This window comes from Lycorma delicatula, chromosome 5 (genome assembly GCF_047948215.1).
Source record: "Lycorma delicatula isolate Av1 chromosome 5, ASM4794821v1, whole genome shotgun sequence".
Classification (NCBI taxonomy): Eukaryota; Metazoa; Arthropoda; class Insecta; order Hemiptera; family Fulgoridae; genus Lycorma; species Lycorma delicatula.
The window spans coordinates 90,562,211-90,580,166 of NC_134459.1; the positions used below are offsets into that span (position 1 = coordinate 90,562,211).

Consider the following 17,956-nt stretch of genomic DNA (forward strand, 5'->3'; position numbering starts at 1 on the left):
TTATTATTTTAACTAAATTAGTTGAAGTGACTTCAACAATAGTTACACTCTCTGAACTTATATTTTTAGTTATTAGTTATCGAGGTATCTAAATTGCTACGTTAACAGTGAAGCTCATTATTCTGATGTTAGGAAAATGTGTCAGAAAAGATTTTATTGTTAGTTTTTTCCTTTTGGCAATCCATCACAATTTTTAAAAGATTTTGTTCTTTCTTTTTTTCCATCCTGACAGTGTACTATAAATGGTGTACGTTGCCAGTCATTGACCTCAATGTTATTCTTTCTTCCCATCATAATTTCTCACACGTAGACACACATACACACAGACGTGAAGTAGAGGGGAGGGTATATTTCTTTTTTTTCCTTTTTCATAATAGCGTTTGATCATCACATCTATCTTTTACTTTTATTTTATTTTTGGTTTTATTTTTTATATTTTTTCCTATCAATATTACAGTCTGTTTTTATTTTAAGTTTCTTTTTTTATCGTGGAATCTCTCAGTAGTATAAAACGTTTTTTTTGTTTTTTTTTAATTTATTTTTAGGGTTTTAGTTGCGAGATTTTCGTTTAAAATTATTTTCCAGGTTGTTTAAATAGCGTTTTTTAAATCTTTTTTCTAAAAAAATATAATTGGTGTATGTTTTTATTTAATTTTAATTATGTTTCTTAATTGTATCTATATTAGCTTTTTCTCTTTATGCGAGTTTTAAAACAATATAAACGTATATAAATAATACCACTGATGGATTGAGAACTTGCTTTAATAAACTAAATGACTAGCGGGATGATTACGTGTGTTTTGTTTGCTTTTGTGTTTTAGTTTTCTCTTCAATTTATAAGCTGCTATTTGTAAAAGAATTCATAAAAGTTGGTTTTTTGAAATAAGGGTTTCCGTTTTTATTTATATTTTCTGGAAGTGACGTTCAAAGCCGTGTGCCAATTAATCTGTTTCACAACACCTACCTCGTCTTCGCGGTGCACAAGATAACATCTTATGAAACTTAATAATTTTTTTTCTAACTATCGGTTTAGTGATTATCCTTGTGCAACACCCAAGTTGATTTGGTTTTTTGTCAGTTGACTGCTCTCAGTTCGTCTTATGTGCTGTACGTGGTAATTATATATCTAATCCTATGCGATTCATGTTTTTTTTATACAGTAGGAAATATAATTCAGACGATTCCATATCATACAGTGACATCAATATTTATTACAGTGTTAAGGGGACAGCTTGGTGTCCACACCAAATTGGTACAGATACAAACTTTTGATACAGTTATTGGATTGGATCGCTTTAATTTTTTAGTTTCTGTCGGTCTTGTGTCCGGATCAGCCTGATAACGAACAAAATCACTTAGTACCTTTTATATTATACTGTTAATATCTCATATTACTCATACAATGTAGTCTTAAAGTATCATGTCCCTGAAAACTGCTGCTGCTACTTCTGTTGCTGTTAAACAACTGCAAATTTTCTGTTACTTTTATTTCATTTTTCTTTTCATGGCTGGTAAATAGGATTGTATATTTATCGGGAGATTAGAGTTTAACTTTAGGCATTACAACCTTTTTTTTTTAATCTTTTTAAACATCCCCAACATTCTTGGCCTCCGCTGTTAGGCTATGCACAGTGATGTTGGAGCGTTGTGGCAGTTAACTGCCCCCCTGTCTTGCCCGGTCCTGTGGGCTCAAGGCATTACAACCTAAAATTTATTTGCAGTACTTGCCTTATCTACAGGTAGACCACATTGATGATACACCTGCTGTACAGGTCCAACCATTCCCAGAACATTCCTGGCAAGTTCAGACATACAACTTTAAAAATGTAAATGGTAAAGAAGGAATTACGGGTATGGAAATGGAATAGATGTTCTACTGTATTGGAACTACAGTACATGACAAACAATCCCACCCAGAGAAGAATTGAAGGCCTGATACATTAGCACGCATACATCCCATTTACAGGGAGGTGAGGGCATTTTTACCTACAATGAGTGTTAAGAGTGATGAATTATTTTTTGTTGACCGACTGCATATGATGTACTTTTTATTTATAAATTAAAGAGCCACCCAATTAAAGGCATATGTTTCTTAAGGACAACCTCATCTGTCCCTAGAATTGTGATAAATGTAATGTTAGTACTTTCAGTATAAATTTTAGGAACAAAATTATTTTTTCTGATTGTATCTACTTAAATCTTTTGTTTGTTCATTCAGATCCCCCTAATAGAGGATTTTCTGACCTCTGGTGGAGTCAAGGCAGATTGTCTGCCCTTTTTTTAGGAAGATTGATCTTGATACTGTTGAGGCCTGTCAGTTTTTCTCATTCTACAAACTCCATTTTTTGAAAAGAAAAAAGTAGATTATCAGATGTAGACATGTAGTTATCAGAGACAGAAAAAAAAATTTTAGGATAAAGTTTTAATAATTGTAGTTAATGAAATTATCACATTATTAGATGTTATACCAAATTTATCACACTTGTGTCAATATCTTCAGACGGTCGGGGGGGGGGGGGGGGGGGTAGATAGTTTCTTTGAGGTCAATTTTTTCAAAATTTTACAAACATAACCCCACTTTATATTCCATGTATGGGCATGTTGTAGTATCTGCGAGCATATCTTTTGGCTTTCTCCTATGTAACCTCCTCCAAAAAGAAAAAAAGTCATGTATTATTTATTACTGCATTAGGGGAATTTCTACTCTTACCCTGGTAAATAAACCTTTTTCAGTTTTTGTATTTTTAACAGTGCATTTTTTAAACATTATTATTTAAATTTTGGAACTTTACGTGTAGCATTCTCATAAAGAAATTTCATGTCTTAAAAAAATTCTTTACTATTTGGAAGAGTTTGTGTCTGTTGAAGAGATAGAGGAATTCCTACAACGGCCAGATTGGTTTTTCTGTTACCATTTTCTTAATTTGAATAAGAGACAAGTTACTACCACAAAAAACCATTATTTTGCATAGTTTATAACGTTATTTTTCTGGCATTATGAATCTTGATGTCAATTCTTTGAATACCACAGGTTGTGTAAATACTTAAAGTTACCTCATCTTTTCAATTATTTTTAATTTAGCCATTACTGTAACCATCATTGTAGGTAACATCCAGTTCTAAAACTCCTTCATGGTAGCTCATGGTTCTAAAACCATGAGCTGTGTTTTGAGTAAACTTTCCCAGATGTGTTATTGAAACTCATGACCACATATATATATATATATATATATATATTTTATAAGTTTAGGATTTCTTATATCTCTAAATATTTGTTTAATTTCATGTGTAACTAGATAAGAATGAGAATTTATATACTTAAACAGTGTTTTTTTTTGTCTTTAGTCATTTGACTGGTTTGATACAGGTCTCCCAAGATTCTCTACCTATTGCCAGTTGTTTCATTTCAATATACCCCCTACATTGCACATCTCTAACAATTTGTTTTATTTATTCCAAATGTTGCCTGCTTGCCTGCAAATCTACCTGCACCTTCAATATCAAAGCGACTATTCTAGGATGCCCGAAAATGTGGCCTTTAAGTCTGTCTCTTCTTTTAGCTGTATTTTTCCAAATGCTTCTTTCTTCATCAATTTGCCACAACACCTCTTCATTTGTCACTTTATCTACCCATCTGATTTTTAAAATTGTCCCACCAGATTTCAAAAGCTTCTAACCTTTTCATCTCAGGTTCCTATCGATAAAGCTAAGCTCCAAACATATACTTCAAAAAAGATTGGTGCAGAATAAAAATTAATTGAGAAATACATCTGTCAGTTAAATACTAATTAGGACTGATAATTACAGTAGAAAAAAAATTTACCCAATTTTTTTGTTTCTTTCTTGTTCAGTAATGTTGTGTGTATGTATATGTGTGCACGTGCGTGTGTGTTTGTTTTACCAAAATCTATAGTAACGAACATTAAAAAAAAAACTTAACAAATTAAGAGGTGTTATTTCTTTAGAATTTTTAATTCAATCTAAAACCAAAATTAAATAATTCAGTAATATAACACTGCCTATTTATCAAACAGTATTAACATAAATGCATAAACAATCCTTAAATTAATGAAAATTAATAATATGGATAAACTATGACTTATCTATTATATTAGTCATAAACACTATTGGTATAAACTTTTAGATAATCTAAACATAAAAATAACCATTTGTTGATAGAATTAAAACAACAGCCTTAAATGGAATATTTCATGATTAACTGTAGTCTTATAAGTACTTAAAAAGGTTTTATTTATGCTTACAAAGCGATTCTCTAGTTTTGTTACAAATGAGAAAAAGAAAAAGAATGAAAAATGCCTCATTGACACAAATAATAGTATGCAGAAATGCACAAATTTAAAAATTAATAAAATTTTATTCTACAAAGAAATGCTAATATTCTATCTATTTTGGCATGGCATACTGCTAATTACATTAACAGAAGATTTTTTTAAAATTTATTAATAAAAGATCAATTATAATTCAATTTGATGTGTCAATATATAACTTTCCTAAAATTTAAATACCTTGCTTAATTTCCTTTTATTTTTTTTTTTTTAATTTTTTACATATGCAACAGATTTTTAGCAGTTTTTTTTAATTTTTACTAACAGTGCACATTATTGTAAATAAATAAGTCTAATTATCGACTGGTTGGCCACAAAAAGTTTCTTATTCAAGAGTGTTTATATGGGAAATTTTCTCATTTTAAGGTGCTGATGTTAAGCTCATTAGCTAAACAATCCCAACAGTATGCAATGCAACCCATTCAGTGGTCAAATAATTGTTTTTATTTCAAAAGTCACAGCTTCCTGAGGTGTTCTAGAAACATCAGACCATCCTGTCAACCTGATGATTGCATCAACAGGTTATGAAATGCAATCTTCTGTCTTGCTCAGCACATTTGTATAAATAGAACTATTTTTATATCATATACTGTGTTTAAATTCAAATATTTTCAATTCTTTTTTTACAGAAATAAAATTGTATAAAAATATTTTTAAAATACATGTAGAAATGTAATTCAATAAAAACAGCTCCTAGTAAGATAGAAAACAGCATTCCTTACAACTAGTAGTTTTACAATTCATGGACTGACATTGATTCATCAGTGGTCAGACATCAATGAGAAGGGTTCTTTGTTCTTAGAGGGATCTAAAAACTTAACTTTACAAGTTGGGAGCCATCATTTTTTGGTTTGATAAATTTCTCTGTATTGTTTACATATATACAACCCTCTATCCCTACAAGTTCCATGCAAATTTTCCATTGTTCGAAACAGTGCTGGAAGTTTTCTTCTGTGAGTTCTTTCATGAAGCTTGCCACCTTTTCTTTCACAGCTTCAATAGTCTGAAATCTTGTCCCTTTAAATGCAGATTTGACCTTGGGGAACAGATAAAAGTCACATGGCGCCAAGTCAGGCAAATAAGGTTGATGGTCCAACACTAGGATGTTATACTTGGCTAGAAATGACTTGACAGACAATACAATGCAAGCCAGTGCATTGTTCTGATGAAGAACCTTGTTCTTCCACAATTTGGGTCGTTTTTTCATATTTTTTCACAGAATTGAGCAAGGACCTCAAGGTAGTAAGTAATATTGATTAATAGTTTGACTTTCAGGAACCCAGTGACTTCAGTGAACCTATTTTTGACTGGAAGGGCGACCCGGGCGAACATCATCTTTAGTGTTTTCTCGACCATCTTGAAAATGCTTAAACCACTCAAAAATCTGTGCATGTGATAAACATTCATTACTATATACTCTTTTTAATAAAAGTTAAGATTCAGTAGCAGTTTTTCCAAGTTTCATATGAAATTTCACAACAGTTCTTTGCTCAAATAAAACACTTATAATTTTTTTGGCAAAACAACAAAACAGTTGCTATTCAAACGAAGGCCATGGCTAGACTAATATGTCTACAGAATTGGAGTGGCAGCAATCAAAAGAGAAGACTTCACGCTAAGTAGCTGTCCGTCATATGAATTTGATGCATGTGCAGTTCTTATATAGCAGCATTAGTCTCAATGTTTCATTTAGATCTGGTTTCAGATTAGGAGCTTGGGATTATTTTCATATGTGGAAAAGTTTTCATTTCATTTTCCCACCACAAGGAGCTTCAACTATTATCAAACATTTTATGTTTTACATCTTCATTTATTTATTTTTGAGTTCGCATTTTTGTGTTTACTGTATAAGTTTTATTCTTCGACTTAGTTCTTTCGGTATGGTTTTATCTTCTGTGTTTCAAACGTGATTATTCTCAGCCTGCTACTCTGAAAGTGAGAGAGTTAATGTAGCCATTACAAAGAATAATAATTATCCCTGCCAAGCATACTAGGAAAATGAGGAGTGAACTTTCCAGTTCCCTTCTTCACTTGCCCAAATATACTGTCAGGTATGATCATACCAAACATGTTGGAATGTAGCTGATATTCTACAAGTGACACATTCATTTTGTTTTCACAGGGAGTAATTGTTTAGTAAACATCATTACTCTCAGAGAAATCAACTTTGATTGGTGCCGCATGTTCTTCAGATTCCCTCTGTGAGAAAGACTGTGGTAGATATTGTAAAGAAATACATTAATGCACTATTTTTTGTAGAAAATATTGCATTATAGGTCTTTGTATCCACTCAGCAAGAAAAAAATTGTACTTATTAATTGTACTTAAAAATAATTGAGTTATTTTATGTCTTTTTTTGTTAAAAATATCCTAGAAATGTTATTAAATCCAAAGGAAATGCATTCATTATCTATATTTTATTCGTGTATCGACAGTAAAAATGACAGTAAATAACAAATAAAATTCACTTTGTTCAATAAAATGTATAATTTGCAGCATTATTTTTATTCTCTTTTTTTTTTTTAATTATCAAATTTGCTTTAATTGAAAATAATTCACTGTTCCAGAACATGGGTTGTTCAATTACAGCATATTTTTTGTAGCTTTAATATAAATAATAAATAAATGTCAAACCCTGGCTGGAAAATTTACCCAGAATCAGTTAGAAGTTGAGAAGCTTCTTTACTGTTAATTGGGCAGCCATTTTAAAATGTATTTGGACTTGATTTATTTCTTAGAAGAGGAAAAGTAAATAAGTATGATAAATATGATACTATTTGGAGGCTAGAATTCAGTATATAATGTATGAAAGTCATGATTCTACAAATTTTGTTCACTGTAGTGTTGTCCATTATCTGGAGGTGTCTGTTATGGTAGTTTTTATTATTATATAGGATGTTATTAATAAAACAAACTATATATAATACCATACACACCTTTTCTCTTTTTGACAGTGTTGTAATATTTTCAAGGCTGATTTTTCTCTCTTTCTCTCTCATTCTCCCTCCTGTTTAATCGCTGATCTTGTAAATAAACTATTATAAATTATTGATGAAAACTAATAAATTATATAATATACTAATTAATTTTCATAACGTACTCATATAATAGGTAAATTATAATTATGTCAAATCACTTAATTATAAGATCAGTTGAATTTTTTTTCATGTTTTTATTTACAGATTTGATGATATTGTTTAAGCTAGATCACTTTATTGGTATAAGTTGGACTTCTTTTTTAAGATAAAAAACATGTGTTTTATTGTAATGGAGTTAATCAGTTTATACTTCTATATCTTATATTAAATTTAATCAATATCATTACTGCAGTTTTTCTTTTAATAATTTTTATTCTTTCTGGAAAAATCACCTGCTATTTTAACATTAAATATTTGTTGGATAATTTAATTTAGGTGTTAAGTATTCATTATAAAATGGTTTCTGTTCTGTTTTTGTCATTTTTAAATAGTTTTTCCATTGATTTTTAATACCATTTTTTAGGAAAGAATCCACAGTAGAACCTTGTTAATCCAAACTTAAAAAAAAACATTTACTTAATCCAGCTAGTATAAAAATGAAAAAAAAAAATGTTTCTCATAAAATATGTTTTTTAAGACATTATCAATAAGCAATGATTCTTTTCTGACAACTAAAAAAATCTTGGACTAATTTCATGTGGCCCCCACCCAACTCTTTTTTAAAAGAAATATTTATTTTTCCAAAGACCTGTTTTATAGTAAAATTTATTTACATTATTGAACAAGTTATTGGTAAATGTATCTTTTATTTTATACTACATCTTGGATATTTTGTTGCTGTTTAAATTCCTAAAGTTTGCATTAATTTTTTTTAGTTTGTGTATTTCCCTCCTTCACCTTTTTACCTTAATAAAAACACCCTTTTTGCTGTACATTATTTTTTATAGATGATCTGTTCTATAATTGCTTGCATTAATCCAAAGTGACAGCCTAAATTAATTTTAAGTAAAAAGGTTTTATAGTGTTATAACTGTGAACATTTAATTGTTGATGTCTTGATTAGTTAATCATTACACGATAGGATCCTAAATCCATTGTTTTACAATTTAATAAATTTTGTGTGTGCATGCATGCATGTTTGCTTGCTTGCATGCATCAAATTTCTTTTCATACTTATAGCTAAAGAATTAATAAATCCTTATTATTGAAAACTGGAATACAACATTTTCTAAATCAATAGCATGATTAAATTTTAAGCACTACTAATAGAACAATGAAGCCATTGGATGAAACCTTTCAGATTAAATAATTGCCTTCCTTATTAAAATATGAAAGACAGGTATTATTTTTTGCCAATTAATTTTTATTAATTAAAAATGATGTAATAATTTAAAAGTGGTGTAAATACACAAAAAAATTTTGTTCGATGTAGCAAGCAAAATGGAAATAAAGAATTTTTTTCATTACATTCCTTTTTGTAGAAAAGAATCCAAAATTCTAAATAAGAAAAATTCCTTACAGTTCAGCAGAAAGGGTTTCCTGTGTTGAAAGTAGTTGTGGTTACAAAATGGTCTGTGAAACTATATTTTCTTTAAGTTACATTTACAGAAGGATTAATAATCTAAGGTTCAATCCCTCTGGCAATCAGAGCCTGATATCTAATATTCAATATATTTTTATGTTGGGAATGAGAGTACTATTTAACATATGTCTTAGATTGGCCCACAAGTTTATAAATGGATTCAAATAACATCAGAATACATTGGTTTCCACTGGATCTGTAGAAAATTTTTGACTAAATTTAAAGCTATCACAGACAAGTGTATTGAAAATTTATTATCTTTCTTCAGTGACAAAGGTACCTTACCAAGAAATAAATTTTTGTACGGTAAAAGACTGATTAGTGTGATATTTTAGTAGTCACCAGATTTAATACAGTTGTTTTGATTTGAGGCCTGTAAGTGGTCTTCCTTATTTTTTTTTAAATTAAGCACATCTTGTTACATTCATGGATTGTCAAGATGGCAGGTGATGCTGTGAATTAGAATTTTCACCAAGACCATATTGATACTTAACATATTGATTAATGTTAAAATATTACTGGTTTGTTTAGGCATAGAACTATTGATCTCTGGTGCAGATAAGCTAACCTAATGATAACTATTCCTGCCACTCCAGCACATCTATTATGATGAAATAATTAATATTTAGCTACTGAGTTTAATGTAATTGAGAATGTTTAAATTCTTTTATTTAGTTTGCATCCACAACTACCCAAGTTTAGATAGTGCTGGGTATCAAAAAAGCTGGTCATTTTTTGAGAAAATAATTCACATTTCAATTTTCAATAATAAATTAAATAGTTTTAAGTTTAAGGTGAGCCTCCTAAAGTTCTGTTATTTCTATGTTGTCTTTATGTGAATTGGTTCATCCCAAACAAATGAGATACATTTTTAATTACACTGAATATCTATAATCTAAGGCATCCAATTGTTATTTGAAACATAGCTTTTTTATGTTTGTACCTCATGCTTCATATTGGTGGTAAACACCACTACTTCCCTGGATAATTTTTTCTGTTGCCTGATGTTTCCAGTTATTGGGTATATCTCTGCTGTTAGAATCCAACTGTAGTTATATTTATTACTCCGTTATTTTTCCTGTTTTGTTAAAGGTAATTGTTTTATATTATTATTAAGTAGGTTGTAATTTTATTAATACAGTGTATGTTTAATAAAAACCATAATGCTTATTACAGGAATAATAATATGAAAATTCGATTATTTCTATTCTGTAGAGTATTTTTATTTATTTTTTTTAACTTACCTAATTATCAGTCAAATATATATATATACTTTTTATTATTTTTGTTGCGTAATTAATCTTTGAAGAAAAACTGTGCTGATAGTTTTTTGTTTTTTTAGGCCAATGTAGTTGAAGAAGTGACCCCGATAGACGAGGTGAAAACTAAACGTGAAGTTCCATTTGAAGACGAGCTGACATTAGATTCTGCTATTAGTGAGACAGAGTGTTGGCCTCAAGCAGAAATGACATCTCCAGGGAAGATGGAGACACCGCAGCAGTACTGCTTGCGTTGGAAATACCATCATTCTAATCTTCAGGTCATGTTCTCTCAGCTTCTTGAAAGGGAAAGTTTCTGTGATGTCACTTTAGCTTGTGAAGGAAAGACACTGCGGGCTCATAAGGTATTTTATGTAGACAGATTTTATGAATCAACATTAGTAATACTGGGTGATGTCTATTTAGTTTTTTTTGGAGGTAATTATTATTTGTTTTTTGTTAGATACAGACTCTGCATAAGTCATACTGCTTGTGTGTCTATTACTGCTTTAAAAGATCTTTTCTGAAAAATATCAAACCTAAAATGGAGACATTGGTTGACCGCTTAGATCTCTTGATTTGTCTACATATGACTTTTCATTAGGGTTTACCCAAGCGCAAGGTATATGATAAAGGACACAAAACATTAACAGAACAAAAATTAAAAATTCAAGAAGTTGCATACATTACGCTGGGCATCTTACAGCAAGTAATGGAGAGCTTCTGATACAAGACTGCAAGATTGTGTAGATCATAATGGTGCCTTTACCTGTCAAGCGTTCCTTAAAAAAAATAAAGATTTTATGTCTTGCTTAACAGAAAGCTATCATTCATGTTAAAAGAAAGACCTATTTCATTTTAAAAATTTTACTGCTTATCTTATTTACCTGTAAATTTTATTATTATTTTATGTATATTTAGCTATTTTATTATAAACCAAGCCTTTAAATAAATTTTATATCAAATCTGCAAAGCGCTGACAGTTTTGTTTTGTATCAAAGTGATATATTTTCATTTAGAATGGCTTTTACCATATGAGTTGTATGGGACTGTATTTAGCCCATCTCTTTTCTTCTAAGAAGAATACATTACCATATAATTTTTGTGTTAACAAATTCCTTCTTTTATTTTTTCAAAAGTTAGCATTCTCTGATCATAACAAAATAATAGACTAAGAAATTAATATTTACAGACTGAGAAATGAGGATTTATAATAATCCTTATTATTTATTTACTTATTTACTGATATATATTAACACACATTAACTGATATATATTAACATTTATTAATTTTGGTACAATGTGCTTTGTGTAATCAGCAATTAGCAGCTTAGTAAAATACTGCATTTTCTTTTCTAAATAGTCAAACACAGTGAATCTAGTTAACCAAAGCTACCTCAAAAATAAAATTGGTTCACATGTTTGATTTAATTGTTCTTGAATATTTAATATAGCACATGTTAAAAATTATGTTTTTATTTATTTTTTTACAATTTTCTGGGGTTTTATAAAAGTATCTTTGTTATAAATTTGAATATTGTAGTTTTTATTTATTTTATACTGTGCTAGAATGAATTTTTGTGTTGCTTTAACTTAATCTACATCATAAATACTTGTATAAGCTAAGTTTTAAGAATGTTTTCTAAAATTGAGTTCTGATCAGCTGGGAAAAAATTAAAAGATGAGCACTTTTATTATATCCCCTGTTTATTTACTTTTCCACATTCAGGCATTTAGACTATAACTTCAGCTTTTCCAGATTCCTGTAGAATACTTTTACCAGGACCCTCAGCTATGAGTTAGCTTTGTGAATGTTTGGGTACCAGGTGTTCTTCATTGGTTTCTAAAAGCTAGGTAGTCAGCTAGAGCTTCATATTGGTAGAGAGATGGTATTTGCTTAGTACTAAATCCAGGATATCAGAGTACCAAGATATCAGGACATGGGACATGGAACATGTTGAGAGGTAAATGGCAAACAAGAATACCTCTGGTCATCCTCCTTGACTTACAAAATGCATTCATTAGCATTCCTTGGGCGGTTTTAATGGATTTGCTGAGAGCTAAGGGACTCAGTGAGTACATTATCGCCGTTCTCAATGACTACCTCCACAAACGATGGGTAACAGCTGATATGGAGGTGGGACAAGTAGAATTTGGAATTTACAGGGTTGTGCCACAGGGTTCCGTACTTGGCCCACAATTGTGTGGAACATTGTACACGATGGCCTCCTGGGATTGGAGTGCCATGGGGACACCCAGGCGGTTGCCTACGCTGACGATCTGGCGCTCCTGGTAGCCGGACAGTCAGAGGAAGAGGTTGAAGGTACAGAAAATGAGGTGGTCAACAAGGTAAGCGGCTGGATGGAGGAGCAAGGACTGAGTCTGGTCTCTCAGAAAACAACTATGGTGGCGATGGTTGGCCGCAGATGAATCAGGGAGTTGGAAATATTGGTCAATGATACAAGAGTTCACACATCAAGGAATGTTAAGTACCTCAGCATGTACAGGGTTCCGTACTTGGCCCACAATTGTGTGGAACATTGTACACGATGGCCTCCTGGGATTGGAGTGCCATGGGGACACCCAGGCGGTTGCCTACGCTGACGATCTGGCGCTCCTGGTAGCCGGACAGTCAGAGGAAGAGGTTGAAGGTACAGAAAATGAGGTGGTCAACAAGGTAAGCGGCTGGATGGAGGAGCAAGGACTGAGTCTGGTCTCTCAGAAAACAACTATGGTGGCGATGGTTGGCCGCAGATGAATCAGGGAGTTGGAAATATTGGTCAATGATACAAGAGTTCACACATCAAGGAATGTTAAGTACCTCAGCATGTGGTTGACAAATCAGGCCTCTTTACTCATCATCTTAAGTAGGCAGCTGGCAAAGCAGGAAGAACCCTTGATGCTCTTACAAGACTAATGAGTAACAAGCAGGGACACCGGGCCAGAAAGAGACACCTCATCCTCTCGGTGGCCACCTCAGTTCTGCTATATGCAGTGCCGGTGTGGGTGGGGGCACTGGAAAGGACAAGGAATGACAGGCTCCTCTACTCACTCCAGAGGAGGACAGTGATCAAGGTGGCCTCTGCATATCGTATGATTTCAGGATGCAGTAGAGGTCATCGCCAGGGTCCCCCGATTTGTCTGAGAGCAACACAGCTAACAAGAAGGTACGACGGGATGACGAAGGCTAAGACGTGGGGAATTCTACTGGTGGAGTGGCAGACCGGTGGGATGCCACCGCTAAGGGCCCCTGGACGAAGAGACTAATCCCAAGGATTGGGCTGTGGATTTGGAGAAGGCATGGGGAGGTAAGTTACTATCTCACCCAGTTCCTCTCTGGCCGTGGGAACTTCGTGGCTTACCTTCATCGGTTCAGAAGAAGAGCCTCCCTCGTGTGTTCATATTGTATACAAGTAGACACACCAGAGCACATGTTTTTAACTGTGCTTGGTGGGATCACATCAGGGTACAGATGAGACTGGCAAGGCTCACCCCAGATAACATTATGGGGTACATGCTCCTAGGCAGGAGGGAATGGAATGCTTGCTTTGAGGAAGTAACGGCCATGCGATGCTTGATGATGTCGCGATCAAGGGGATTTTTATTTATTATTATTTTATTTTTTTTTATTACTTTCTTTTGCAGGAAAAGTAGGGTGAGGTGCACTCATGTATGTGTGACAGAATGTTATAATTTAAAAAAAAAGGGTCGAAGCATGGCGACGTTAAGGACCAGGGAGGTAGTCTTTTTGCCTAAGGTGTGTGGGTCTACCCACATTCAAGAGTGGAGGGGTCGGGACTCCCTGATGATGGCATAAAGAACCTGCAAGATATGAGTGGGTCGCGAAGTGAAGGATATGCGAAACATATATCTGGAACTATTAGATTAGGGACAGGATGGGTAGCTGCTTAGCGGAAGGTCATAGCAGCTATCCGGAAGAGGAAGGTCAGTGTGTCCTAGTGAAGTTGGGGAGACCCTGGTGGGAAAACTCCAGAAGGGGGTTAGCTAGGGCAGACAGAGACTGCTGCCACGACACTCTGAGGTGACTGTGTTTTGCTTAACGGCGAGGACCGGTTGACTTGGGGGATGTTGTGTTGCCTTAAGGATAGAGTATGGCCAAATAATTACTGATTAAACCATATAGTTACCTTCATACAATCTGCTTGGTGGAATTGTTCATTGTTTTACAGAACAATATCCTTTTGATCATCTATTTTTTTTTTATTTTTTTATTTCTTAAGCTTTTCAGGATTTTACAATAAACTTGTGATATCATTTTTGGCCTCTCTTGGGGCGAAAAATAAATAAATTATATCAGCAGAATTATTTTGCAATCCTCTTAAATATCAGAATATCTCCTGTATGTGCTCTAGTTTGATAGTCGACTTGACATTTTTACTTGTTAAATGAATGAGTTTGCATCTTGTTTACATGACTATGGTAATAACATTAACTTTATTATCAGCACAGTATAGTTTTTCATGTATCTTCATGATAACATTGTTCATTTTGTAAAGTATGAATCATACCATGTCCTCTGCTGTCAGCATGAGTGACCAAAGTTTCATATTTCTTTGATCATTCTATTGACATTGAATAGAATGGATAGGACAATGAATAGATGGACATGTTATCAGATTATAGATTGACTGCAGTGTATGCACTATGTTTCAATAATCAGTTAATTTTCAACAGACTTTTGGAATAACCCATGAAATTTAGCTTTCATTTTAAATAACAAAAACCTCTGCTTACAAAAGTTATTGAAATGTGTATTCAAAATGAAAGTTTTCTTTTTGTAATTTGTATTTTTTTTAAACATCTTTTGAAACAAATGCCATAAACCAGCTTTTCATCAAGATTAAGCTTACATTTCCCCAATGAACATTTTATGGTAATAAATAGCCTAGATTTCAGTTAGATTTAATTTAAGATTAGTTCATCTTTTTTTATTGTTATACCCAATTACTGTGTTATTCACAAAAGAAACAGGTTAACTGATGTAAAGAAATTTAGTTGACTAATTTTTTTACCTTTGATGAAATATGTAATAATTTTTTACTTTTGATGAAATATAAAAATGTTTTTGAAAAAAGTTACTTTGAAAATTTTACAAATAAAAATTTTGCCTAATGTGCATAGATAGCACAAATTCTTATCTGGAATGTAAATAACTATGTAGTAGCTTACTCTGAAATAAGTGAGCTTTTTTCCACATTTTCAATTAGCTTCCGTTTCCATATTTATTTATTATCATCACCTTTAATATTGATAATAACTATAGCGGCAGTTACTGCTGCTTGGTTCATTAGTTTTGAAGATGTTAACCAAGAATTTTGTGTTTAGTTTCATCATACTTGTTCTCAATACCAGTAAACTGTTTTGAGATGGTAGCTGATATTGTAGTTTATATTGCTTATTATTTGAGTTTACTTGGATAAAGTGACAATTTAAGCAGTTACTAATGTCTAAATTTAGTGGACCCATTTAATGTGTTGTGATATCATTTGATTATCTTTTAAAATAAAAACAATATATTTAGCCTGTTTAAATATTATTTTTATTTATAATTAATTAAAGTATAAAAATATAAAATAATTTCACATAATTTATATTTGTAATGATCTTTATTCACTATGTTAAAGAGGGAATGTTGAAATTTACCTTATTTTGTATTATTAATTAATGATATTTTGATAAATAATACAGTGGTCAAGATAAATATACATATTATTTTTATGTTTTTGTATTTTGTTTCATTACAGATGATGTTATCAGCCTGCAGTACATATTTTGATGCAATCTTTTCACAACACGAAGAAAATAATCCAATTGTCATATTAAAGGATGTTAAGTTCTCGGATATCAAAGCTCTTGTTGAATTTATGTATAAAGGAGAAATTAATGTTGAAAATGTAAGTGGATTTTTAAAGAATTTTAACATTATTTATTAAAAATTAAATTAAAATAATGAATAATTACAGAATTATGTAAGATGTATCAGTATTTTTCTCCCTTGTCATATATTATTTAAGTTACAGATTTAGTTTAATTATGTTAAGTGGTTTTTTCTAAACAATTTTTTGTTTACTTTTTCTGGATCTATCTATAGGCTATTAGAAAAAATGTTTCAAAGCATGTTGATTTTTTATTTGTTTTTATCGTGTTTTTTTTTTAATACAGAGTTGATTTCACTCTAAATGATAATACTTGAAGAAGATAAAATTTTCAATTTAAAAAAAAAGACATTTATGTTTTATTATTCTCAGTTATGAATATTTATCTGCAGAAAATTATTAAGCAATTGGTGTGTATTAATAAGTAAGTTTTTTAAAGTAAATATTTATAAACAAAACATGAAAATTTACTGTTAATGGAATATTATCAAATTTTATTTTCTTTAGTTAGTGAATTCTAAATTAGATAGAAAGCGGAGATGAAAAATTGAAATGTGCATGTAAAAAATGTAAACCATATTTTTTAAAAAACATAAATTTGAGTATTTATTTTACACATTTTAAGTATATTTATAATAATTATATTTACAGACCTTCTAATAGAGTTGACAAGTTTATAATTAAGTGATATTCTTGCACTTATAATCAGTATTATGTAAATAAACACTGAAGTATTATTCTTCATTAAAAATGTCCAACTAATGAACTAAGTCGTATAGGGGAATGTTTAGAGGTATGAAACTTGCAACTAAATAAAAAGAATAAGTTTATGTTATTTAAAACACCTTGCATTAACTGTAAAATGAAACAAAATTACTAGAATCCAGTTTTAGTTAATACATACTTAAGATTTATCAGTAAAAAGAAAATATTTAGAATTATGTAGTTTCTATTTACTTACTAATGCTTCTAAAAAAACAAAACTTATTTAATAGTAATACTAAAATAGTAAGTATTTCTTCAATATTAATTTGTATCTCTTCTGAAGTTGGCAGGAAACAATTTTTCATTAACTTGTTCTGTAGTGAAAAAATGAAATATAAAAGGAATGTTTATCTTTACTTTATACTTTATAGAGAGATATATTCATATAAGTTGTTAGTTTAAGAAAAGTTCACATAGTAAAAACATTGCTTTAAGACTTATTTTTAATAAATTATATACCTGACTTGATGACCATTATTATTTTTTGGGTCGTTTTTTTTTTTGTCTTCAGTCATTTGACTGGTTTGATGCAGCTCTCCAAGATTCCCTATCTAGTGCTAGTCGTTTCATTTCAGTATACCCTCTACATCCTACATCCCTCACCATTTGTTTTACATATTCCAAACGTGGCCTGCATACGCAATTTTTCCCTTCTACCTGTCCTTCCAATATTAAAGCGACTATTCCAGGATGGCTTAGTATGTGGCCTAAGTCTGTCTCTTCTTTTAACTATATTTTTCCAAATGCCTCTTTCTTCATCTATTTGCCGCAATACCTCTTCATTTGTCACTTTATCCACCCATCTGATTTTTAACATTCTCCTATAGCACCACATTTCAAAAGCTTCTAATCTTTTCTTCTCAGATACTCCGATTGTCCAAGTTTCACTTCCATATAAAGCGACCCTCCAAACATACACTTTCAAAAATCTTTTCCTGACATTTAAATTAATTTTTGATGTAAACAAATTATATTTCTTACTGAAGGCTCGTTTAGCTTGTGCTATTCGGCATTTTATATCGCTCCTGCTTCGTCCATCTTTAGTAATTTTACTTCCCAAATAACAAAATTCTTCTACCTCCATAATCTTTTCTCCTCCTATTTTCACATTCAGTGGTCCATCTTTGTT

General features: G+C 31.4%; 1 protein-coding gene across 1 annotated transcript in view; it reads left to right on the plus strand.

Moving 5' to 3' along the window:
• Nucleotides 1-17,956, plus strand: part of LOC142325193 (uncharacterized) — a 75,204-nt gene that overhangs the window by 30,083 nt on the left and 27,165 nt on the right. The window contains exons 2-3 of the mRNA XM_075366630.1: nt 10,249-10,530; nt 15,931-16,080. Of these exons, the coding sequence (XP_075222745.1) occupies nt 10,249-10,530; nt 15,931-16,080 (432 nt within the window). The remainder of the gene's footprint in view (nt 1-10,248; nt 10,531-15,930; nt 16,081-17,956) is intronic.